General features: G+C 42.0%; 1 protein-coding gene across 4 annotated transcripts; it reads right to left on the reverse strand.

Annotated features, from left to right (window-relative positions):
• si:dkey-157l19.2 (uncharacterized protein KIAA1522 homolog) lies at positions 1-25,500 on the reverse strand. Of its 4 annotated transcripts, none has more exons than XM_034525591.1 (8): positions 24,949-25,500; positions 15,791-16,096; positions 6,327-6,470; positions 6,119-6,162; positions 5,899-6,034; positions 5,614-5,724; positions 1,557-5,423; positions 1-919 (listed from the first exon to the last, which is right to left on the reverse strand). In XM_034525591.1, the coding sequence occupies exons 2-8, from the start codon at positions 16,071-16,073 to the stop codon at positions 855-857; spliced, it is 4,650 nt and encodes a 1,549-aa protein (XP_034381482.1). In that variant the 5' UTR covers positions 16,074-16,096; positions 24,949-25,500; the 3' UTR covers positions 1-854. The 4 variants fall into 4 exon arrangements, with proteins under 4 accessions (XP_034381482.1, XP_034381483.1, XP_034381479.1 ...); XM_034525592.1 differs by having other exon boundaries at positions 15,935-16,096; positions 24,949-25,181; XM_034525588.1 differs by having other exon boundaries at positions 15,779-16,096; positions 24,949-25,181.
• Positions 25,501-25,968: the final 468 nt, after the last annotated feature.

The raw sequence follows: 25,968 nt of genomic DNA on the forward strand, positions 1-25,968 counted from the left end.
GACAATTTGATCTGTCCATAAATCTTTATTCTTTCCATTATAAATGATGTATTACATTAGTGTCTGAAACCGGTTTGAACTATATTATAGGTTTACACACATATCCCACTGTTTGAGCAATAACTGAGGAAAGGCAATGCCTTAACTAAAAGCAGCAAAATAATAACAACTTGTATTGCTTTACAAGTCTGCTCATCGTTTGTGACATTAATGATCATGCACAGAGAGCTTAATCAAAGATCATGTGTTTCATGAACATACATTTGGAAAAGATTAAGAGCCGAACAACTTGATTTAAATGATATTGGGGTGTAACAACATTGCAAAGACGACATTGTGCGTAGAGACCCTCTGAACAGGAAAAATAACTTAAGATAATTAATATTTTTGAACAAATATAATTGGTGTGGAAACTCTTTTGGAGAAAATACAGAACACTTTAGCACAGATCCAACATTCCTGGATATGTTACATGTACAAAATCGTGCTATATTTACAGATGAACGCCCAAAAGTCCCATTGTTACAAGTACTGACTAAATATCTGATTCAGCAGGACATAAGTGGTACAATCAATATCAGACACTAGAGGGCGATGTATTCCCATGTCTTTCAACGCAAAAGCTCAGAGGAACCTCTGGCAAAAGAAAATATGCTGTATTCACTCTTAGTAAAATGCAAAATGAGTACTTGAGAAAATTAAGACCCACACCATTAACATTAAAGTCAAAGGATTTTCCAAATGCAATCTTTGAAATTAGCATTTCATCTATCCTAATCCAGTTTTCTTGTCTCTCACAATCGCCAATTTGCAGCAATTTCAGTGTTGTCGGTAAGTCCTTCCCCGGGTCTCCTTCAGTCTTTAATATCATGTTGATGGCGTACAGTACCTGCTGTCCCATTTGTTTTCTCTGCAGCATCTGAGATTGGAGGATTAAGGCAGTTAGTTTAATGAAGTCCAGAAGAGTTCATCTTTTAAATTGTAATTTACATACACTCTGGGGATGGCAGTGTATGTTGGTTGGTCCACACTGAAATATACTTTGAGCTGGTTAGCAAACGTGAGCATGCTAACAAGCTAAACTAAAGAGGTGAACACTAAACCTGTTGAAGCTGCATTCATGCAATGTCGGGAAAATGGAAAGAACAAGAATATCTTGGAGTGTTCCTACATTATTCCACGATTGTTGTTGATCTATGAAACCAGATTTAAAAAAAACTGCTTCTAAATTACCTGAATTAGTTTTATATTATTAAGTATTAATGTAATATTTAGAGTCTGATCTGACTTGAAATTATAATTTGGTAGCTGAAGTTAACTGTTTTTCTGACTTGGTTGCTCACATTTATGGTTGAAATGTTATGACGACCTAAATACCAGCCTTCTGCACTTTCCTTTTGAGCATTTTAGCATGCTGACGTGAGTATGTAGTTTAAAGGACGTCTGTGCCGAAGTACAGCCTCACAGAGCCACTAGTGTGGTTGTATAGTTAGTCTTGTTCATCATTTCCATTCTAACATTGATGTGTTGTATTTATAGTGAATCATCTCTCTTACCCATGATACTCTCTTGCAGTGCTTCCTGTCCTGCAGTTTGATCCATCCCTTCACCGGTGTCAATCCCTTTACCCGTAGTTTTGGGTTTCTTTGCAACAGGTGGTGGCACCTTGACTCCCTTTGTTACAGAGGAAAACTCAAGATTTGTATCTCCGGTTGCCATGGTTTTCAGTGCTGGCTTGGTCTCAATCACCACCTTCTTGTTGCTCTTGGAGAAGATAAAGCTTGCCGTGCTGGAGGGGGACTTAAGGAGGTCTACTGGTGATTTTGGAGAGTTCAAGCTGAGGCGAGATTGGGGGCCGGCTTTTGATCTGGCTGCAGTCCTCAGACGGATGGCCTCTTGTAGGTTCATGGAAGGGGAGGCGGTCATGGCAGGAGGAGACTTTTTTGTAGGGGAGACGACTGTAGATGAAGATACAGGTAGAACCGAAACAGACTTTGGCAGAGCTGGTTGTGCAGTAACAATGGCAGGTGGCGAGGCGGGTGGTGGTGGTGTGGGTGAGATGATGATCAGAGACTTCCTGATGGGCTTCTGAGGAGCCTCACCACTGGCAGATGAGGTTGCGACCGGATTGCTAGGTTGCTGCTTCCTCATCATGACCTCCACCTCTGGTTGCTTCTGAGCTTCAGGAGTCTCAGGGCTGCTATTGGGTGAAGGGGTTAACATAGGAGCGGGTTCCTCCTGTACAACAGGGTCAGACATCAGTTCTGGGACTTGTTTTTCTGTGCTTGTAGGACTAGACGGGTCCTTAATACTGGCAAGATCCTGCACAGGTAACGGAATGTTTACAGGTGGAGGAGCAGGTTCTTGAGCCATTTCTAGACAAGGAGAGTGTTCAAGAGCTGGTGGGATAGAGACTTCAGATTGTGGTGAAGGGGGGGGCTCCTGGGTTGCTGGACCATCAGCGTTCTGGGGTACCACCTGAGGTTGGAGGAGAAGCTGTACGAGAGGCTCAGGGGGGATACTCTGAGGGGGAGTGAGAATAATGTCAGATGAAACTGGGCTGGTTTCAGATTGGAATGGGATGCTCTCTTGTGGAAGATCCATCTCCTGTTCTGACTTGGGTGGTGGAGGTGGAATACTTTGTGGTGGAGTAAGCTTGCTAACCCTTTCAGAGGATTGACAGGCATTGTCTTGAGTAGATGGAAAAGAAACCTCTTCAGTGGACAGAGTGGAGACCTCTGTAGGAGGCTGAGGGGAAGCCTTGATAACCAGCGGAGGGGAGATCTCTATAACTGGTGACAGAGATACCACCGCAATGGACACATCTTTAACAAGGGGAGGAGAGGACTCTTTGAGCCTCACGGGAGACACCTCTTTAGGTGGTGGTGGGGGAGAAACCTCTTTAGGTGGTGGTGGAGGAGAAACCTCTTTAGGTGGTGGTGGGGGAGACACCTCTTTAGGTGGTGAAGGAGAAACCTCTTTATGTGGTGGAGGAGGATACGCCTTTTTAGGTGGAGGGGGAGACGCCTTTTTAGGTGGTGGAGTCGCCGCCTCTTTAGGTGGTGGAGGAGGAGTCGCCGCCTCTTTAGGTGGTGGAGGAGGAGTCACCGCTTCAGGTGGTGGAGGTGAGACCTCATTAACTGGTGGAGGGGGAGCCATATATGGTGGGGGAGGTGGGATACTCATGGGTGGAGGTGCAATCCCCTGGGATGGACTGGACTTCTGAGGTTCAATCTCAGTGTTCACTCTAACACCTTCTGTTTTTACCACTGATATAACAGGCGTAGTTGTGCAAGAGGAGTCACCATTATGAATGGACCTCTCGGGTGGCACCTGAACAGGTACTACTAACCCCACCTCACCGAACATTGGGGGAGGTGGAAGAGGGAAATCAATCGCATCATGCCCATTGAGGCCCGCCTGTGCCAGTGGTGGAGGTGGTGGGGGCCAGGACGACTCAGGGGACATAGTAACCGTGGTCCGTTGGGGAGGATGGTGCACCAGAGGAGGTGAGGGAGATGGAAGAATGCGTGCTAATGAAATGGCAGGTAACGTATCCATGTAAGTCTTTACCTCTGACGTTTGTGTGGATGTCTTTTTGACTTCTTCTTCTTCTCGCACTGCTTCCAGCCTTCCTTCACGTTTCTCTATGGCCCTCACTAACATCCCATTTATTATGTCACTTACTCTCTCGCCATTTTCTGTCACTTTACTGCTTCCTTTCAAATCAACATTCTGCTCAGCCAATCTGTTCTCTTTGTGAATCTCAGCACTCACAATCCCACTTTCTTGAACTTTCTTTGTCTCTAGCACATTTAAGGATCTATTAACAGATTCCACTGTCACAGCTGGATTCTTGTGTTGTCTTTCTATCACTACGCTCTTCACAGAGCTCTCTGTAGATGCAGAAGGAGACTGCCTCTGTTGTCTCCTGTCCTTTGGATTCTTCTTTATGATAGCATAAAGGTTATCAGGTGCCGGAGGTCCCAGCAGCAGCTCAAAGGAACGCTTGCTGTGGGCCCATACCTCTGGAGGAGGGGGGGGAGGTGCATGGACTTTAGGTGGTGGAGGGATGTTGAAGAGTTCTCTCAAGGCCCTTACAGAAGGGCTAATGATGACCGTATCAACTGAGGTGTCAGGTTTGAGCAGGGATGCAGTTGAAGCAGCAGGAGTGGAGCCTGGAAAAAACCTTTGAAGCTTTGCTAAGATGCCTCTCTTGTGGGGCTGTTTAGGAACCTGTGCTGATGCGCCATCTTGGCTGGAGTAGCCACTGGACGGGGATATTATTTTGCTGAGCTTATTCTCGTGAAGTAGTTTCTGTTTCTCTTGTGAAGCATCTTTGGAAACAGTTCTCTCAACCTTTGCAGCTCCCTCTGCCTTCTGTGCCTCGACCTGGAATCTGATGGGACTGAACGATGCCGAACCTGTAGAGTCGTCCAGAGAACTCGTGTCAGCATTGTATCCAGGGCTGTCTATGGTGCAGGAGGGCACAGGAGAATATCCCGATTCGTTTTCATCACCAGAGGCTGATTCTTTTGCTTTGACTCTTACCTCTGCCAGGTCACGTGACCGTCGCTTCATCTTATTGTGAAGGGAATAGGAGCGGCTTGGAGGAGGAGGAGCTTTCTTGGGTTTCATGACAGAGAGGCAACGCACAAACGGCTCCCCTTTTTTAACTTCCTCCCCCTTAATAATGAGCTTGCCATTGGATGTGCATTTTGAAGCTTTGCTGATAGAGGAGTGGACACTGATTGTGTCCTCTTTAGCAGAGGCATCTTCGTTCTGTGACCTCCTCTGTCTCGGGGTGCTGCCCCTGGAGATGGTAGAGGAGTCAGATACCAAGGTATCTGAGGACTCAGAGTTGCTCCAACAAGAACTGTCGGACACATTGATAGGGTTGTAGCGGGAGGCGGAGGTGATGGTGGAGGATCTGGAGGAAGTGGTTCTGGAGGAAGAGGCTCTAGAGGAAGCACGGGAGGGGGAGGGGCTGGACAGCATCAAGCTGCTCTTGCTGAGGGTGCGGACGCTGTTGCGACTCCGCCCACGGCTTATTTCCACCACCTCGATGGAGGGTGGCAACACAGCGTTGGGAATGATTTTGGACATGTAGGCGGCCTGGGGTGACATAGATATGACAGGGCTAGGCGGCTCCTGCTGGAGGCTGTTGGCCGTGGTCATCCAAGGAACAGCCAGGTTCAGAGGACTCAGCCCACCTGACAAGCCAGGACCAAGGCGGTGCAGCAGGGCCAGATCATCCCCATGACCAGCATGGTCACCAAGCTGCTTGAGTTGGTCCTTATTGAGGCTGGCACTGGCCCCCCTTTGCTGTGGCCCATCAGTGGTTGAGCTGTCGTCAGTTTCATCATTATAGCGTTGTTCCTCATCTAACCTCTGAGTCAGTGACCAACCAACTCTGTCGAGGCCTGGAAGAAGGTAGCAGAAGTTCATATCAACAATTGACGAAATGGACATGCAAATAAATCATCTATATAGGAAACAGTGACATAACCATATTAAATACTAGTCCGTTTCTGAATGTTGCTCATACAATTTCAATAGTAGTTCATAGACAGATGTCTTTTGTAAGTAATACGTTTAAAATGAGCAGCTTACCCAGTTCTCTCTTAACATGCTGTGGGATTCCCCCAACAGTCTTCCTGTGTCTTCTCCTTGTCTTGGTCTTTTCTGACTTTTTGTCAGAGTTCAAGGGTCTGAATGTTGATTCTAGACAGACATAAGAGAAAAACACGATCCATTGATCCTTTAATCATTCAATTTAAAAGTGAATATAATCTGTACATCTCACCCATTACATGTTTAATCTGTCATATTATGTGTGTGCATCCTCATATGTTGCATAATGACCAAGATGTAAATAGTATTTTCGCTTGTGGTTACCTTGCCTGGTGAGACCAGAGCGTGAAGATCTTGTGGACACAGATGATTGTACAGAGCGAACAGAAGATGTGTCAGCAATGGTACTGTCTGACATAAACCCCCCACCTTCCCCGTCTGTGTGGACCGTCATTGTCGACTGGCAAAAGATAAATCTTTTAGTTAAAAACAAAAACACGCGTACAAGAACTGTGCAAGAAGAAACTGCAATTGTGTCACTTACAATTGTGCTTATATTGTCCTGGAACTCCATTTCATTGTTCGTTTCTGAAAGGAGTCATATTCAACAGATAAAGTGGGGTTTAAAATTCTGAGCCGTGTTTATATCCTCTGTTACACATCCTCTTAAACAATATGTAGACCGTTGTCGGCATCTTACACCTCTAATTTAGTGCACATATGTAAGACTGTACCACTAGAGGGCTTTGTACCTTCCTGCTGCATCATTTTCAATCCCTCCTTGGCCTCAGAGTGAAGGTTCTCCAAATACTTGGGCCTGCTGGCCTCAATGAACACGTTCTCCTGGAACAACGGGGGTGCCGGGGTTTTGTCATCGTCGTCTCGCTTTGGGACAGCTTGAAGTAAAGAGAGGGGAGAGGGGATAAGTCTGGATCACTGTAACAGTATATGAGGGGGCCACATGCACAGGATGAGAGCATTCAGATGTCTGCCAGGGATATTTAAGCACAAGTACAGTAAATATGTTTGATAGTTAATTACACAAGTGTGCAAATTAAAACATCTGAACCAGTGCAGCATTAAACTCCAGTGACTGACTAACTTTTAAGAAGGGATTATCATACAAAAAATAAACCTTCAGACATACAGTATATGCTCAGTATATTATGCATTTTTCTTTTTGAGAGTGTAATTGTCAGTGAGGACACTCATTAAATTGATGTCACATCCTGTTGCATCCAAAATACATCAGTTCAATCTTTTAATAACAATTATGAAACACCTGAAATACCATGTCATGAACCATGGGTGCCATCCAAAAAGATATTGCACTCAAATAACATCGTCTAATGACTTTCTGACATACATTTTCAAGTTGAGTTACAGGTACCAATGTTATGGTTTTAATTAGAAAGTGCAATATAAAAAAAAAGAAACATACAAATAAAATAATTTACAAAGAATAATGTTCCATTAGGTTCACATTTGCTGACCAACTGGCATGCGATTGAACTTAACACATCTTCACTTCACGCTTCTAGGACAGAGCCTGGGATCATTGGGCTAACAACCTGCTTAGACACTTTTATGTAATAGTGACAGCTGTTCCACATTTAGCCACCTACGGTACTCTACTCTGTTCAGTCGCTGTAAGACCATGCTGGAATTAGCCATGTGCTCACCAATCACTACTAATGTTTAGCACAGACTCTTTAGTAACAGCATTAGTGGTGCTCCAAATAAGAAATTATCAATACATATGCACAATTCTAATACCTTATTCTATTTTAGAGCAAGTATTAGTTGCTAAAATGAGATGAAATCACAGCGTATTACATATCAGGTGAGTAAGCATGACAATACGTTATATGGTCCACAGCAACAATGTGTCCACACTTTGATTACTTTACTGCCCGTCCTAGGCGTGCCAGCTAATTCAGCCCATCCTGGTCATACTTAAATAGCAGTCTGAATAATTAGTGCAAGAACAATTGGTTTGAGTCATACACCAATCATGTCTGTTGTCTTGTAATTTTAAACAATTGTGCTGCTTTCACTCACCTTTCCTGTTGAAGAAAGTTGGAAAGCAGTAGAAATTAGTACTGGAGTTCTTAGTCAGAAGCACAACCATGGTGTCTCGTAAAGTAATCCAAAACTATGCCCAAGTTGGGTTAAAGAAAGAGGAGCAAGAAATAGATTGAAATGTGCGGTCAGTCAGTTCAAAAAACATCCTGAAGAGATCACGGCAGGATGACAGTTTTCCTTGTTTTTGATGGAGTTGTTGTTGCCATTTCAGGTCCGAAAGGAGCGTTGAATGTCTCTACAGCCAATAGACAATCAGAGCTCAAACACTAATCCTCAGCAGCCTAATTCCTGCCATCCCTCTCTACTCTGTCTCCCCCACTCGCTGCTCAACAAGATACCCAGCATCCCACTGTTGCTCCCCATCTGCAGGCACACTCGCCCTGGATTGGTCAGTCGGGGCACAGATCAAACTGAGATCATACATGTAAACATTGAAAGGAAGAGAAAGCTGTTGTCAGGGATTTGAGGTACGAGGGCATCACGGGACTCCCCCTCACTTAAGCCACAGCTTTAGCACCGCTAATAAATAACACCACTACTTTATCTGATTCTCACCATTTTCACTGTAAAACTCAAACACAGCAAATGTATTTACTTCCTTAGACGTCTTTATGAGAATATAACTTTATTGTTTTGCCACAAGGGGGAGTAAGTGAATTAAAAGAATGTATTTCTAAAACCAGATTAAAAACATGTTTAAGCTGCAGCTGTGGAAAATGTTCCCTATTGTTCCCAGCAGCATTACATTTGTTACTGTGCAGCAAGAATACAGAGGACAGAATATATCACATTACTCAATCAAGAGCTGCCATCAACAGATTAATGTTATGATCTTGAGTTACTCTTTTTATTTGAGTCAAATTCTTTTTTCCTTTTGTTACCTATTTAGGACACCTCAAACTCATCTGCTGCTAAGGGGTTGTTCACTTCCTGGTGTGCTGAGCAGACATGACGTGGAATGTGTGCCATCTGAACAAATGGAAAACATTCCCATGGTTGTGATCCCACAAGTGACTCAAGACTAAAGCAGTTTACAAAGAAATGAATCGCATGTGTTACTAGTACATAGCAACAAGTAGAGAAAAAAAAAGAAATCGCCATTTGAACAGAATCCACTGCTTAAGTGGCGGCTTCAACCTATAGATGTAAACAGAAAGTTGACAGGCATGTGTAAGGTAAAGTCTCGCACAAAGCTTACCTGGTTGTCATGATACAACTCACACTAGAGAGGCTTGTAGTGATGGGTGAGGCACGGCTGCATGTTAATGAGGGGCTCATATTATAACTGTTTCTGTGAACACATTGGAATTCTGTCCAAAATAATCACTGACATATTAAAGGCACCATCTGTCACTGAAGCTAACAGTATTAACGGGCTGCTTGTGATTATGTATGAACTCCAAACTGATGTTTACATCTCGGATTTGGATAAACAGACTAAATCTAATGGATGCGATACCGTTCATTCATGTTCCAGACTTCTCTAGTGAGGCAAAACAATGTGTGAAAAAAATAAATAATTCAGCTTCAAAGGGGATTTATAATGACATTTTATGACGTGAGTAATACGGATTTAAAGTGGGACATTTTAGATGTACAAACATCTGTTTGCAAGCTTGTTTTGGTAAAATGTGGATTCTCTGGCAAAAAACGGGTTTATGAGATATGTTGCGTAATCAACTACCGTAAACAAATTGCAACCAGTGACATAGATGGTAGTCAAGAGTGTTTATGATATGCAACCACGGCATTACTCTGTACATTCTAGCTGCAACCACTCCTTTAGGATTAGGTGAACTAATCTGTGAATCAATATACGTTTAGAAAGAAAGGCCAAGAAATTACTCGATTCTTTGAGCAATTTCCTTTCAATTTTCTCGTAAGGCTTCAAAACCAGAGCACACAAATGTATTTCGCATTTATTATTTAAACTTTGCAACAAAAACTGTTTGTCTCCGATCTACAGCAGTTTGATTTATCAAAACCAGGACAAGACCAAGTCTCTAAAGGTTCGAAGTTTTTCCATTTGAATTTTTTCAGTAAACTAACTTATATTTTTCCAGTCAACTATTGTGTCATTTTTGTTTTAGTTGACTAAGATTTCTTTAGTAAGTCACTCACTCTCTCATAATTTTCTTTTTGGAGAAACTCAGTTGTACAGATCTGTCAATTAAATCAACGAATCAATTAGTGGACAAAAAGTGTGTCAGTCAACAAAAAGTGTGACAAAATTTGTTGGAGGATAGTCTATAATCTTCTATATGGTCTAAATGTTGTTTTTACACACACACACAGTGACCTCAGTGGCTATGGTTCCACTTGACAGATACTATAGCGCAGATATTTTAGTTACAAAGGAAACGGACTACTGATTGCTTGAAAGATGGGTTACTTGGCTTCAGACTGTTAATAGTTCAATTTACTGTAAAAAGCAACAGTTTGAGACCCCTGCTTTAAATAGAGCACCACACACACATTAACACAGACAAAATACCACTGGTGTGACGTGACTTTTCTGAGAACCGCTTCATGGGAATCAAACCGATGCACATACCACACACACACACACACACCCACACCCACACACCTAACTTCCCTGCCTCAACCTGCCCCTCTTGTCTCTCTTGTTTTGGACCGCCAGGCAGAGTGAATATTCTTTCCAGCTCTGAGGGTGAAGTCTGCCAGGTGTTTAAGCCTCTCTAATCAGCACAAACCCAACTGAAGGCCTGCCGATGACAGTGGGACAGGGCTTGAGGATCACGGTTCCTCTGAAAGCAAGTATCTATAGTCTCGATACACCGGACACATCCTGGTCTAAGCTTGAGTGTTCCATTGACTATTTCCACAGTCTTGGTTCTCAATGAATTAAATATAAACATCTAAGCTGAAAGAAAAGAAGGATGACAATCCAGGTAACGGATACACCTGTATGATCTGGCACAAAAGGGTTACACTCTACTTCACTGTCAGACAACACAATCTGGATGCCAGCAAACCTGCACGTATCGGATACCTCCAGAAACATACTCAAGGTGCACACAAATGCGCACTATTATTTTGTAGGTTGTCAGTTTTGCGCCACATTTAATGTCATTACATCAGTTTACATCCTGAACCTCCCAACAGCGTTCATCTGTCATGTTACGGTTCTCAAAGGCAATGCTCTTCATAGGGATGAGATCTCTCTTGTTAAACAGATAATCAAATCCCATTAAAAAACCCTGCAGGAGAATGTAAAATATCCAGGCGTGCTAGTGCCTGTTTAATGTATGCAAAGCGTTTTCACAGTCTCCTGCTCTTAATAAAGCAGTAAGGAGAACAAGAGTGAGTACAGACACAAATACCGAGCTGGGTGTCTTTATGGTACGACTCTTAATGTGTTAGTGAGGTGTTTGTTAAATCACAATTAAAGAAAAATAATCTGTTACTAGCAACTTCAGAGTATAAAATGAGAAACAAATATTTTAGTCAGTCACTGGTCCACAACTTTGGTCTAGACTATCGGAATATTACAATTTGGAAAAATAGCCACTAACTTTAAATGATTCCTCATGACTTCCCCTGACTTTTCCTCTAGCGCCACCAGCAGGTCAAAATGTGACAGATTTACCAAATCGCTGCTAAACTGTTGAGATTCCCATCAGCCTCAGCTGTCTTTAGAGCTACTTAGATAAATGAATAAAAAACTGAGGATATATGCAAATGTTAAACATTACCTGCTAAACCTTAGCATCTTAACATTGTTATTGTTATGCTAACATTAGCATTTAGCCCAACACCTCAGTGGCTACAAACAGCATCAAAGAGCTGCCAGTATAGATGGATTAGATAGATAGATACTTTATTCATCCCCAGGTGGAAACTGCAGCATGGTTATCACTCTTGTTTATCAATAATTCAACATCTTCAGAATAAATTAAATGTAGGATCTCCTCCCAAACCACTTGGTAGGCCTGCTAAACACAGGTCGGGCTGCTGCAAACTAGGCAAGTCACGAAAGTACAGCGTGTTCTCAGAGAGGAAAACACGAAGGACCAACACTGTGTGCACCTTTATTAAACTCTAGTGCGGTAAAGCCAATACAGTTATCTTCTAACCTTTACAATAAACCCCATTGATTAAAAACAGCCATCTCACTACAAAAGTCATTACTGGTGACTAAAAAATGTTCCACGCCATAGTGTGTTGGCAAACATTTTCCTTTCGGGACAATAACATGTGCAGTTTGTGCAAGGCCACTGTAACGTATCTGCACATCTTGTCAATGAAACAATGTATGACTTCATAAATAATACCTGTTGCTGTTTGGCTGTCCTGCTTAGTCTGAGTTTGGTAACACTGACACAAAACATTAAAAGACTGTAAAGAATAGAAGGAACTTGATGAAATGAAACTGGAGCGCATTATTCAGTTGGGACCAGCGGGCAAACTGGCACTTCTCTTGCCACTCGAGTGACCTAAATATGATCTCCTCTGCCTTTCAGGTGTGGTAACTCTTCCCTTATTGAAAATAAATCCTAGTAAATGCCCATAAAACCCCTTTGAATATAAACAAGCATTTGTGCAGCTGTTTACTATACAGGTAGTCAAGTCCTTGTCTACAAAAATTCCCACAACGTCAGCACTGGCTTACTGCTCACATAACACCTGAGCAGAGTGTGTGGTTGTGTTGCGTTAGCTTAATTGTCAGATATTATATATACAAAGTGTCCAAAAGTACCCCTAAAGCACAACAGAAAAAGCACATGAGAGAATCAAGTGCTTTTCCCATAAAGGCTGAATAATGTCTATTATAAAACACCTGCATGTTTTCCAAAACCTGTTCTTCTGCCCTGGTAATTGTGTCATGACAACACAACTACAATAAGAACACAAATAACTACAGTACTGGAAACAATGTTAAAGTTAGACCTACCATTTTAACAGCAATATAATTTTCCAATAATTAAACAAAGGTTGATGTGGACTTTGGCCAACGTCTGTCTCAGTGTTGTCGTTAGTTTCACTGCACACCGCGTAATTCTGTATATTCAAAATTGATCTAAATAAGGATGCTGTAACATGTGCCCTATTGCCTCCTTGTTTTCTTTCACTTCCCTAAATGTGTTGCATGTTTTCCATCAGTCTTTTACTTATTTTATTATCCCATCTCTACGTTCAAAGAAAATCACATTAAGCAGCATCTAAAAAAAATCTTCAACAAAAGACAAACTAAATGGCTCATATGATCTGTCACCTGGCATGTATGCCAAACACACACAAATCGCTCCAAAACCTGCGACTGTGCAGTTTCCCATCTGGTCAAACTCCATAGACCTTGTTTACAAAAAAACATTCCCACAAGAGCAACAGGTAAGCTGATCCCAAACTGAAAAGCAAACAATGTCTTCATAGAAGGTTACTTTGTCTGCAATCTATTAGCATAAAACCAGCAAATGTCTGATAAAATAATATGGGCTAAGATTATGAATCTGACGGGACAATCAATACTAGTTTTTGAAGACACAAGGTTGGTCAACTCTTCCCCAAATAAATATATTCTCCAAAACATGATCCAGTACAATTTGATTTAAAAAAAACATACAATTTAATAACAAAACAAAATGTACTTTAGGTAAAGCAGGAAAGTGTTGAGGCAAACTGTAGATTATCTTCAACATGAGTTTGGGTTATCCTTAAATTTTGAAAGATGGAACATATTTGAGTACACCTTGTTTGAAAGACCACAGAATGTTCAGCTTTGTATCGATGGGTGACATAAAACATTTTGAAAAGTTGGTTCAAAGGTTTTTCTATTTTCTAGCGCTGCAACGAACAATTATTTTCATTATCGATAAATCTGCTGATTTGTTGGAATATAAAAGAAAAGATCAGAAAATTGTAGAAAATGCCCATCAAAATGTGCTAAAGCCTGAGGTGATCCTTGCTGGTTTTATTAGCTTTGTTGAAGATATATAGATTAGTTTTTCCCTTGGAATCTTCATTGAATAAAAGTAAATATGGTAAGTTGTAAACTCTACTTAAAAGAGATGATGTTGTTTTTTTACACCTTATGTCTATGGCGATCTATAAGTCACAAATAAAGTACTGAGGTTTGACACCAAGGCGATCATACGAGTCTCATACGTACACATACATGGGATCCTCCATGGTACCAGTGTCTCGATGCAAGCAGGACTAGTGGGAGTGGAGGGGTCAGCAAAACAGAACAGAACCCCTTGTTTCTGCCTCACTGTAACAGTCCTGGCATCGCTTTTAATTAACTGGCACTGTGCCTGCCATACCAGGCATTTAGTGGGCAGGAGGCCCCTCTGGCATCAATACCGATCATCATCATCACAGGCTCAGCTGGAGGTATTCCATTTTCTGGGCAAGTGTGTGACATTGCACTGTGTCCTGCTCCTGCAATAAACCTGCTCTGGTTGCATTTTGGGAATTGCTGAGCTCATTGTCTAATCAGAGGAAGCGTCTGGCGAGGAGTGTGCTGTAGTTGTTCCCTGCACCAACAATATGCACGCCACACACACACACACACACACACACAACACGTTGATTGTTTAGGGGTTCAATAGCAGCATATGTTAATAACTGGCAACATAAATCACACTCAAAAGTCAACACTTAGTTTAGAGTGATATATTTTGTGAACCTTATAAGGCCTATTACGTTAAGGCAATAGAATATATCAAGAATAGTCTTTGTTACTGCCGTCACAACATTGTTTAAAGGTTGGCTCCAACTTCTTTTTTTATTATCCAGAAATTAACTTTTTTCTTCTTGAGTAAGTAAAAGAGAAGAATTCACTGATGTGGGAAGTAGCCTCTAAGTCGACCTTGGCAGAGGAGAAATATGTTATCTCTCAATATAACAATAGTAGCACATTATACGCTTCAAGCTGAACTACAAGCTCTGACCTTCTACATGGAGAAGACGCAGCAAAGGAAACAGGCCTCTGTCTGTAAAGCAATTAGTCAAGACTGCACAAGCACTGGCTGACAAACGCACATAAAACAGCCCGAAACAATCACTTTGTGCACTTTTCAGTTTTTGCATAAGCCGACTCTGTAGAAGAAATGTTTTGCTGGTTGCCGTTTTTGTGTTTCAGGTATGACAGCATCAGGGTGTGATTAATGAGGGTGTAAAACTAAAGTTAGTACTTACTGTAAAAAAACAAAAAAAACCTTTCCAAAGAGAAAACAGGACTGGTATAGTTCTGCATGCTGACATAAGAGTGCACATATGCAAGCTACAACAAGATCCCGAACAGCTCTGAAAAAAGTGTGTCGCTGCAATTTCCGTGGGTTTGTGTGAACAATAACCTTTTTTGTTTAGTTCACGATGTGTGTGACTTGTTGTTGACTGTGTGGGTGTTTGTGTATGGTGTGTGTGGCTGCACAAAGGCCATTCACTTCCACGTGATGGCAGCCACATTGCAGCACTTCACCCTCCACGTAACCTGAAGACCAGGTAAGTTAAGGTAAGTTAAGTGACGGTATCACAGAACAGGACAGACAGAAATTTCTTTTCACAGCAAACAAAAACAGTCGAAGGTCAGAAGGCGAGTAGGAAGTCAGTTAGTTCAAACATCCCGCCAGTGAACAAACACACATGCCTGGGAGCCAAGGAGCAGCATATGCAATACCTTATTCCTACTCAGTTTAGAAAAACTGCTCTCTAAAGAAATGTATTTTAATGTATTTTGAAGAGCTCCTTGTTAAGGGTCAATACATTACCTGGCCACAATGGTTTTAGCCCATTAACTGCAAACTATGTCACTAAACGTATTCCATCATTTCATGTAGAAATGACACCAGTTCATAGTTTCATAGCGTCCAACCTCTGGAAGCTAGGAAATACTTGTTTTCGCCAAGACAGCCAACTTGTGTTAAATGAAATTAGTAGAGGACAGCCTAATCAGTAGCTACAGTCATTCTGAATGTTATGGTGTTTGCTGTGTCAAGTAGTTCCTCTGCTCCAACAGTTCTGATGCTTTAGTTCACAAAAGTGTCTTAACTATGTTAGAGGGGGTCGTCTTAGTCCAAAAGCAATTTCAAACATACTTATGAAAACATACTAAAAGGGGATAAAATAGTCACTGAGCATCCCTCTTGACTCTTACCACGACTGTTACCTTGTGAATGAGTGTGTCTTCCTGACTTCAGTCCTCCCTTGTGTCCTCCCTGATTCCCAGCAGGGTGCCCATCCAAAGCTAAGTCAAGTGCAGGACCTAGACCCAGGCCTTGCCCCTTAGAATCAAGATTCTTCCTCTTCTTACCCTTCAGCCAGACCAGAGCCTGGCCCAGGGAGCGACTGCGCTTCTTCCGGCCCCTTTTGCCGTGCTTCTCCTGGGCAAAAATATCAACCACATCCTGGGGAATCAGGTCCCCGAACCCCATGGAGTCACGGTTTGACATACCAACTCCCAGTGGAGCTCAACCTGAAAGAAGAGAAGGGGAGAAAGAAATACAATTTTAGCCATCTTCATCAAAACATTACATGTGCTGGCACTCAGGTTGAGATATGAACCAAACGACCATATTGGTTTCTAACATTCCTTTTGTCTACTGGTTTCAATGCTTTAGTAAATCCATTAAAGTGAATGTTGACATTGTGTGCAGTTGCAAGCAGGGGCTGTTATGAACATCAACCTTGCTGCTCTGTTCAAGAAAATCACAATATTTTATATTTGCAAGTTGGCTGCTGCCAAGAAACAATGTTTAACTCAGGAAGCTGCCAAATTCAGTTCTTACAACAATTACTGTATCTGATTACGGTCTGCCTTCCAGGTTTGATTTCCCATCAACATAGCTCATTATTCACATGGCCTTCCGAAGTAACTGTCGTGGATATCGGCCCTTCATTAAATGCACTACAGAAGCACCAAGGTTCACAATGATGGATTACACCTAGCCAAACTGGTTTCAACTCTTGGTAAAATGATTTTCATCTTAGAGTTCTTAAGTTTTTGATATATCTGAAACATAAAGTTTGATTTGGGAAATGCTTGTTAGTGAAGTAAATAAATCCAGTTATCCAGTTATACTTCACATAATTACAGCATCACTTTAAGTGTCCATATTTGCAACATTGTATTCTTTAGACAACCATAGTTGGTGTGTGTGTGTGTGTGTATATATATATATATATATATATATATATATATATATATGTATGTGTGTGTGTGTGTGTGTGTGTGTTTCTGCGTCTCCGTGGGCACGATGGTTCGGCCCCCACGCTCAGCCTACAGACCCCCTCCTGCCTCTAAACCAAACTTCTGCAAAGAAAGCACTGGCACCGCTCCCTTCATTCCATAACATGGAGTCATAATTCACTAAGCCGCACCCGTAAGGCTCCTGCACTTCTGCACACAGGCAGCACACTAGGAGGAGCTAGACAACAACAAAAAATAAAGAGTCGGTCTATGTATACTATCTTATAGATCAAGGTATTAAAGATGTTTGCTGGAAAGAGATTGTAAACGACACATCATGGTGGAAAACATCAATTTAAATGAAGAGAACTTAACAACAACAACAACAGTTACCTGTGTGCATTGAGGTGTTTCTAACAAACAGTGTCCATTCATATATCAGTGTAGTTTTTGTTTTGCGTTGCTTGTTATGTTTCTTTGGCATCCACCCCTTCACCTTGCTGAACTCTACTCTGAGGCAGGTTTCCCAGCTTTGCTTCTGGGGATCTGCAGAACTTGGCTTCTTCCAGCTGCGTACTTTATTAGATACTTATCTTCAAATAACAGGCTAAAAAAGTAGGAGCAAGCTCTTAAGATGACACTCTTCGCAGCTTGTCAATAAGCACACAAAGACTGGAGGAAGGTGGGAGTGGAGTCAGAGTGAGAGACTTATGAATCCCTGGATGATTTGTTGGTGAGAGTTCACGAAAGGTTTTTGGCTGCTTTGTTGCTTCACGGTTGTGCATGAAAAACACTGCAGGCAGATTTTCAGCACAAGCAATGTGTGAATAATACAACCAAACATCTTTCACGGATTGTATGAATACTTTCCTGCCCCCGACGAGACATGAAGCTAAACCACATAAACCTGTCATGTTCTCGGAGGATTACAAATGTGACTTTTCCAAACTGCTTCTCGCCATCAAAGCTCTATGTAGTGCAGAGAGGGAGTTGTGTTGAGAAGTTAGTGGACTCCAGTTTGGATGTATCGTATGGAAAGTTTTCAAGCAGATGTACACTTTTTAAAACATGACATACTCCACAGTGATCATGAATTGTCTTTATATTTGTCAAACCGTGACGCTCTAAAATGGTTTCAACACAAACTGAACCTTCATGACTCCTGGATTGGATTGCATTAGTTTTAGCTAGGTGTACCTAATAAACAGGCAACTGAGTGACATTTCCAAGGCAGGTGTTGGTCTACTAAAAGTAGAAACAAGTCTACAGCCACACAAGCTGCTCTACAAGACTGTACTAAGGCACAGCCAATGCTAACAAGTTCACAATAACAAAGCTAACACATTCACAATAATAATGCGTACAAGTTCACAATAACAATGCTAACATGCGGGTATAATATTTAGCATGTTTGCTGTCTTAATTCAGCATGCTAACTTGCGCTAACTAGCAATACACAAAAAGCTGACGAGAATATCTTTAGTTTTGCAGGTATTTGGTCATCAAACCCAATTATTTGACAAACTCTGACCAACGTTTTGACCAGATGATGGCACTACAGGAAGAGATCAGGATTCTTCCTCTAGGCACCATGCATGTTGGTACACAATGTAATGGCAATCTATCCAATAGTTGTTGAGATATTCCAGACTCAACAATGCTGCTAGTAATGGAATTACATCTGGTTTCATTCCTGTGCAGAAAGAGAAGTATGCAGCCCCATATGAAAGGCTTAAGATTGGTACTTGAAGTACTCTAAACTTTATGTGGGAGTTTTTTAAGCAATTTGTTATCTTAATGTAGCCCAGCTGAGATTGTTATACACTGCTTCACATCTGTTGAGGAGTGAGTTTTAGTGAAAACCCAATAACAAGAAAAGGCATCCATCTTCTCCAGAGAAAAGTACCAGGCCTCTCCCTGCACTAAGCCCTGCTGCAAATTACAGTCATTTGGGCATGACTAAGATATGTGCATCTGTATTGGCTACAGTTGCCAATAATCAGGCATCTCTCTCAGGAGGAGAGGATGCTGGTTCATTCATTTATAGCCCGAGGGGCTGCTCTGAGTGCAACAACTCCTCGTATTATTTTCATCACAGAGGGACACGAGTAATGGTAAGAACTCTGGGACACGGCGGAGGACCACCCAGCAGACCGCTGTCTGTGCAGTTCAGTCCCAAGGAGTTGACTCATGTCACCATTGATGTGTTTACGCATAACAACCTACAATTTTCAGTTTTCCAAACAAATGTAATGAGGTGTGCCCTTTAAAATTCTCACTGTTTGTTTGAGGACGTCTATTTATCTTTTTTTACAATTCCTCTTTTTACAACAGATTTACAAAAGAACACGTTGCATCTCTTGGGTTTATAGGGGAAAGATAACGGTCACAACCCTCTCTCTTGGACTCACAATCTCTCCTCAAAGTTAAAGTACCATGGCCGACATCTTAATTACAAAGTTGCTTCATAGCCCCAGCAGTTACTTAACCACAAAGCTGATACACAAACTACAGGCACAAAAGAAGGTTTTACAATCACATTTGTTTTTCAGGATTTGTAGCACAAACCTATCTGAACAAAAACCTCCACCGGCATTGGCTACACTAAACACAAAAAGATCCTGATCAACTCATAATGCCTAAGTTGATTTACAAACAAAAAAGTAGTATATATTCTCACACACGCACGCACACACGTTTCCCAGCCCAGCCCCAGTACTGTCGGAGCAGGCATGTGTTCCAACATGCTGTTTACTTATCCTTTACAAAAGACGCCAGGCTTTCACATTGAACCGGAGATACCGCTCAAACACAGCAAACCTCAACGCATTGTGTCAATAGCTGCAGACTGATTATCTGACATTGACAGCAGTGTGTATACACATCAGTATGAAGTAAACTGGGGCTGATAATCGTTTACACACGGTCATGACACGGACTGTGACACCCTTTTTGACTGTGTATTTTTGACAGCTACATGTCCTGGAGTGGACCTTGAGGAGATACATTCCAGAGAAAAAGGGGCTCTCCTCTCCACTTTTACTGAGGCGGGTCAATGGACTTCCAGCAACGCAAAGCACTGGCACCTGCCTTGCCTAAAGCAAAACTCAGTAGCATTGCTTACTGTGCAAATCCAAACTCAAAACCATGAATATAGCAAAGATCTCAATCTAACAATGAGCTCTACTGTACCTTTATTTGACAAACTGGTGCGTAAAAAGAATGAGGAAAACAGTCTTGTATAGTGCTTTTCTAGTCTTCCGACCACTCAAAACACTTTTCCACTACAGTCATTCACCCATTTAAACCCAGTTCATATACACTGATGGCAGGGGCTAACATGCAAGGTGCCACCTGCTCATCAGGACTAAATAACAGTCATACCTATTCACACACCGCAGGCACAGCCTACAGGAGCAATGTTAAGTGTCTTGCCCAAGGACACTTCGACATGGACTAACCGATCAAACCGCCAATCCTCTGACGGAAAGGAAAGGCGACCCTATACCAACCATCTTTTTTGAGAGAATATTATTTTGATGAAATCACATCAAGATATAAGATATAGTGATACACAATTACGTGGCCTAAAGTGATGATAACAAGCACATACTAACTCCATTGTCTCAAAAGATTTGATTATTTTGCACTAAAGTGCTTGATTAAATGAGAAAATATCACACAGGAGTATACAAAACCATGTGGTTATTTTATTATTACTAGAAAACATGCTGTATCATTTTATATATATATATATATATATATATATATATATAGTTTTATGGATATGAAATGACCTATAACGTGATAGACGATTTTGGCCATATCGCTACTGTAAAACTACTTTAGGTGACTTGCTTGTGACCCTCAACAGGTCCATGTTAAAGAGGAACTACAAATATTTTTGCAGTATTTCTTTTAGGAATTTACTTCACAAGACTGTTTACAAAACGCACTAACGTGGAACAGAATTACATTCAAACAGTTCATAAATAAAAACAAACAAACATAAAATACTATTTGATCCAAATTCAGAGTTGGACTGCCTTAACAAAAAAAACTCCAACTTGAGGGTAAAGCAACTCATCTGTAACAATATGCATTGTAAACTCATGTAAACGTGTAATCCCACCCTGATCTAGTGGCAAATATGAACAATGTGAATTTCGCAGGCAGTGGCTGGGGATGAGGGAGTGGGAGGGTCTCGAGGAAATGTAACTTTGACTGCGGTGAGTCACACAGGGAAGTTGACAGAGCAGACTCCAATGCCTTACAGGGATAAGGCAAAGAGGGAGCGGCAGCGAGACAGGTAGCCACCTTTATTTGAATTAGGACCGGCTCAGTTTGACCAGGAGGCCATTCACGTCTACGCAAGAGCTGCTGGGAATCACATGGCATGATTTAGGCTCCAATGACCAAGGCTAAGGTTAAACTGAATGTGGTTATACAGAAACAGATTGACAAGGTTAATAGTTTCATTCTTGAGCGAAAAAACAATTTTTTTCTGTTCCAGTCTCCCTGCTGAAATCATTAGAATAGGCTTTCGAGTAACCAGTTTGGGGAACAGCAGTTTATGCACCACACTCACAGGGACTCTAGAGTAACAAGTGTTCAGAGCAGAGTAAAAACTAGTGTTACTGTGCAGCACCTGCAGGCAGCAATCAGGGCGTTGGCTGTCTTCTTAAGGCATTATCAAACAAAGAAGAGCATGTCTGCTACTCAACAGCTGACTTAAGCAACTATGTCTGGGCTACAGCTCAGTGTAGAAGAAATGTACTGTGATGGACGATGAGGCCACCAAGACAAACTGGAAATGCTCAACCCCACGGCCGGAGGAGTATTGAAATGACTGAGGAGAGCTTTTTACAAGGGCTTTGTGGGACTCATCAGGCACCAATGAAAGGTTTCCCAAGTATTTTGGTATTAATAGAGAGGATTACAAGAAATATAACTAATGAGACCAAATAGCTCATGAAAACTTCGTTTCAGGAGTTGGGTTTTTGGGTGGCCACAAGTTTGCTGCTTCCTTACCAACATATCAGCATCGACACACAGTGGCGAAGGACTCGGGACATAAACACAAGCCCCTACTGACATTATGTGGTCCCTGAGTTTGCTTCAGAAAGGATACAGTTTAAAAAAAAGACCATGTAGGTAATGCAAGCGATACAAATAAATACAACAAGGCTGTAAGACAATAATGACACAAATAAATCAAAATGCTATGCAACTAAACTCACTATGCTTAGAGACGCTGCGTGCATGTGTGTGTGTCTCAGAGATCAGGGGGTGGGGGGGGGGGGGAATTCAAGTTGGCGCAATGCAAGGCCGTTGTAGCCGTGCAGCAGCTTGTCTGGTAAGAGCAGCGGCTGCATTCCTGAGAGATTGATAATTACCGACTGAGAAACTCTTCACTCTAAATCTGATCCCCCCCCCTCTTGTTCTCCTTTTCAGCCCCTGCCTCCCTCCCTCCCTGCCACATATCTCTCATACAGTACAGTGGTCTCGGAGACCGAGCCATGAAAGAAAAAGGGATAATGGCAGGCGCATGAGAGTCATTTTGAGATAAGGTTATAACATGGGGTTGTGTGCACTGCCCAGGATAATTGTTCTGTGTATTATTTTTAGAGGGAGGCACAAATAATTGACTTCAATGTAAACAGGACAGATTTTTCTTTGTGGAAGAATATGCGTCAAGGTATGACAAATAAATAAATGCATTAATTATATAATATATAATAACACAAAGATAATATATTTTTTACCAATAGTTTGTGAACTGGTAAGTGTTTTGGGTTATTTTCTGTCTGTCGTGATACATATCTGAAAATATATTCTGAAGACTATTGCATTAAATGTGCCAAGTGCCTCAGTACCTAAACTGTTCATATTTAGGGCTGCAACTAATGATCATTTTCATTAACAAACAATTTGCTAATAGCTTTCTTGATTAATCAGTTTGTCAATGTAAAAAAAAAAAGGCTCATAATAATCTCCCATAGTCCAAGAGGGCTGTGTTGGTTTCTTTTTGGCATTTCTGCTTGAAAATTACTTAACTGACTAATTGAGTATGAAAACAACTGCTGATTAATTATCTGTGAACTAATCAATTAATTGAGTGATTGCTTCAGAGCTAATATTTTGAGCTGCTGATATACTTTGTCAACACTGCATAAGAAGTGCACCTCCCTGGTACGTGATATAAATGTATAAACTGTCCCTGTTTCCTTCTTTGTTTCTTTACAAAAACAGGACAGAACAACACTGCACATTGTACTTTTCTGGAGCAGTTAAAGAGGCGACAGCCAGCAGAGACAGAGGCAGAGCTCTGTAGAGGGTGATGTTTGCTTTGCTTCCAGAGGTTGCCAGGGGTCTAAGTCTGGACTGCAGCCTCTGTGGAGCTTAAGACCACTGAACTGACAGGTCAGTGAGGGGTGAAAAAGAAAGTGTTGTGCAGCAGTGGTGACCAGCTCACAGCGAAGGCAAACAGAGCTGGACACTGGGGTTTAAAAATACATCCTGACATCTTAGTGTGTCTGCTCTACCCCGTTCAAAACAAAAACTCTGCTGCTTTGAAATCCTTTTCAATCTGTCGTCCACTCAGAAGGAAAATAGTGTTTTTTAAAAGTCCTCCGTTTAGACCAGAACTTATGTTAGCTCTTAGAAAGACCAGAAAAGAAAGAGTCTCGTAAGTGCAGTAGAAAAACCTGAAATGGACGGGGCCCTCTTGACCCCAACAGCTACTGATTCAATTCACCCGAAGTATTGATGAGGACTCACTGATGAGTTACTTATCAGCTAATCCTTGTGTTTACCAGCGCACTGTGTCCCACTCATCAGGAGAGCTTCCTCTCACTGCAGGCCTGCATGACACACACAGATCACTCACTCAATGTTCACACACATAATCATGTGTCTTTGTCCACTACGACACCAATTGTTTCCCCTGCCCTCTCTTGACCAACAGCTTTGCCCTTTCCTCCAGTGTGCTGCCACTTGATCGCTGATGGATGAAGACAGTACACAAGAGAAAAGGGGAACCTTCCTGGCACCGTCTCCCGAACAAGAAATGCACTTTCATTCCGTTTTTCCAGGGACTTTCTTATGTCCATCCTTCATCTCTCACAGCCTCCATGTTATCACTGCACCTCTCTCTTGATCTTCCAGGCTCTGCTGTACCTCTAATGCTTACATAACACACCTGTAATCTCCATGGGTACAAGCCCTGGCTTGGCAGGCTGGCGAAGCGGGAGCACCGGTACGTGACACGCCCTTACTAAACAAATGTCTCAGCCTCACCTACCAGAGGGTATAAGAGGTGAACTTGAAGCCATGGAGCTGGGGGGGGGAACCGCGTCCATCAACCCTTGATCACTGGAAGTGGTGCAGAGTTTTCCGAACATTTTGGATTTGGAGCGTCCAGTCCAAAGTGCAGGAGAGAGAGCAGACAAACAGACCCCAAAGAGAGGTGGTCCTGTTATCTAATCCTAACCAACGAGCTGTGGGTCTATGTAAGAGCAGAGACTCTCATCGATTGGCATAAATTAAACCAAGTGTCAGAACACCATGCTGCAGTAATTTGCTGCTGGGTCAGTGACGGGGAAACAAACACAATAGTTCTTATTGTCATAAGCTGAGAGAAGCACTACTGGTCTTAAATTACCTTTTGCTTAGGATCCCTCAAGGCCAAGCAAAGCAAATCTCCCACACCTAGTTTTCTATGCATGCCTGTACTCAACCAGGATCTCTTGCCATCCATTTGCAATTTGCACCTCACTTTATTTATCTGATCACACTGTAAAACAGTGTTTTTGTTTTGTTTTTGGACATATTTTCTGTATTTTAAAGACTGATCTCATAATTTCTTTATATTGCAGCAAATGCAGTGAACCCATCAGACAACAGGCAACGGCTTCACTTAAATGTACTTAGACATCCTTAAAAGTCGATTGCGTCGATCTTGGTGCCACTTTAGTACCGTCATTAACAACTGAACTATATTTGTCACTCTTTTCCACACCAAAACGAAGCTTACGAGTCTTTATGTGGAGGAATTAAAATACATACACGGGTACAAATGACTGCACTTTTCTTTCAAAACTCGCAACGACCAGACAAAAACGAACATGTCCTCCTACCTTAACGAACTTGTACGACCCAGAAGAATTGGTTCACCCTCTCTCCATTTGAAGCGTCTCCCAGCTGCGTCCTTCCTCTCCAACTCAAAACTTTTACCGTCGGAAGGAAAACTTCAGGTGAACCATTTCCGCGAAAAAGCACTTCAGGAAGCGACTGGAGGGTGGATTTGTTTGGAGGTCCGTTTTGTTTGGATGTAGGCTGGACTAACTTCTCCCACTACTGTCAGTGCTGGCTGTCTTCGTGGACGCTCCAGCGGACCGCGGAGGGGGAAGTGAGGAAAAGTGGTCGTCGACGTGCAGCTCCCACCTGGAGGAGGCTGGGCGCGCGCAGGTGAGAGCGCGAGGCTGCGGTCAGTGCTGTGAGGACATCTAGCGGCGAGCCACGGGAACAACAAGTGGCACGCAGCAAGAGAGGACTTGATCTAAAGTTTCTAAACCATACACGAAACATAGAACACGTCACTGACCTATGAAAACCATGTATTTCTAAAACATAATGAATAAAAACGGTTCAGTAGAATTGTGTTCGCTCATAAAAATACAAATAATCTCAAATTCTAAATGCCCACATTCGGAGATATATGGGAGAGTATAGAGAATACATTATGAAATGGTCAACAATGACTCAATGTTGCCATGGACACAGATGATGCAGTCGTGCTATCATAAAAGCACTCTGGATGAACATACAGTGTCAACTTCTAACGTCCATGTGTGGATACTCTTTTACTGTATTTTAGTGTGATTTTTCAAGTAAAAATAAAAACAAAACAAAACAACAAAAATAGGTTCTTCTTAGGTATCCTCGTGTGTGGTGGATGTTTGTTTCTGTGTCAGGAATTTGACAAGCAGCATGCAAAACACTCCGAACAAATACTGTATATGAACCATGCACTTTATGGGCAGCTGAGCTCAGGAAGCTATTAAAAGAATAGGCGTGCTAATGTTCCCTTCTCTGCCTGTGCAGTAGTCTGAGGCAAACATGTGTTAGCGGATGCATCCAGAGCATGTCGGCCGGTC

The sequence above is a fragment of the Cyclopterus lumpus genome, chromosome 22 (assembly GCF_009769545.1).
Source record: "Cyclopterus lumpus isolate fCycLum1 chromosome 22, fCycLum1.pri, whole genome shotgun sequence".
Taxonomy (NCBI): Eukaryota; Metazoa; Chordata; class Actinopteri; order Perciformes; family Cyclopteridae; genus Cyclopterus; species Cyclopterus lumpus.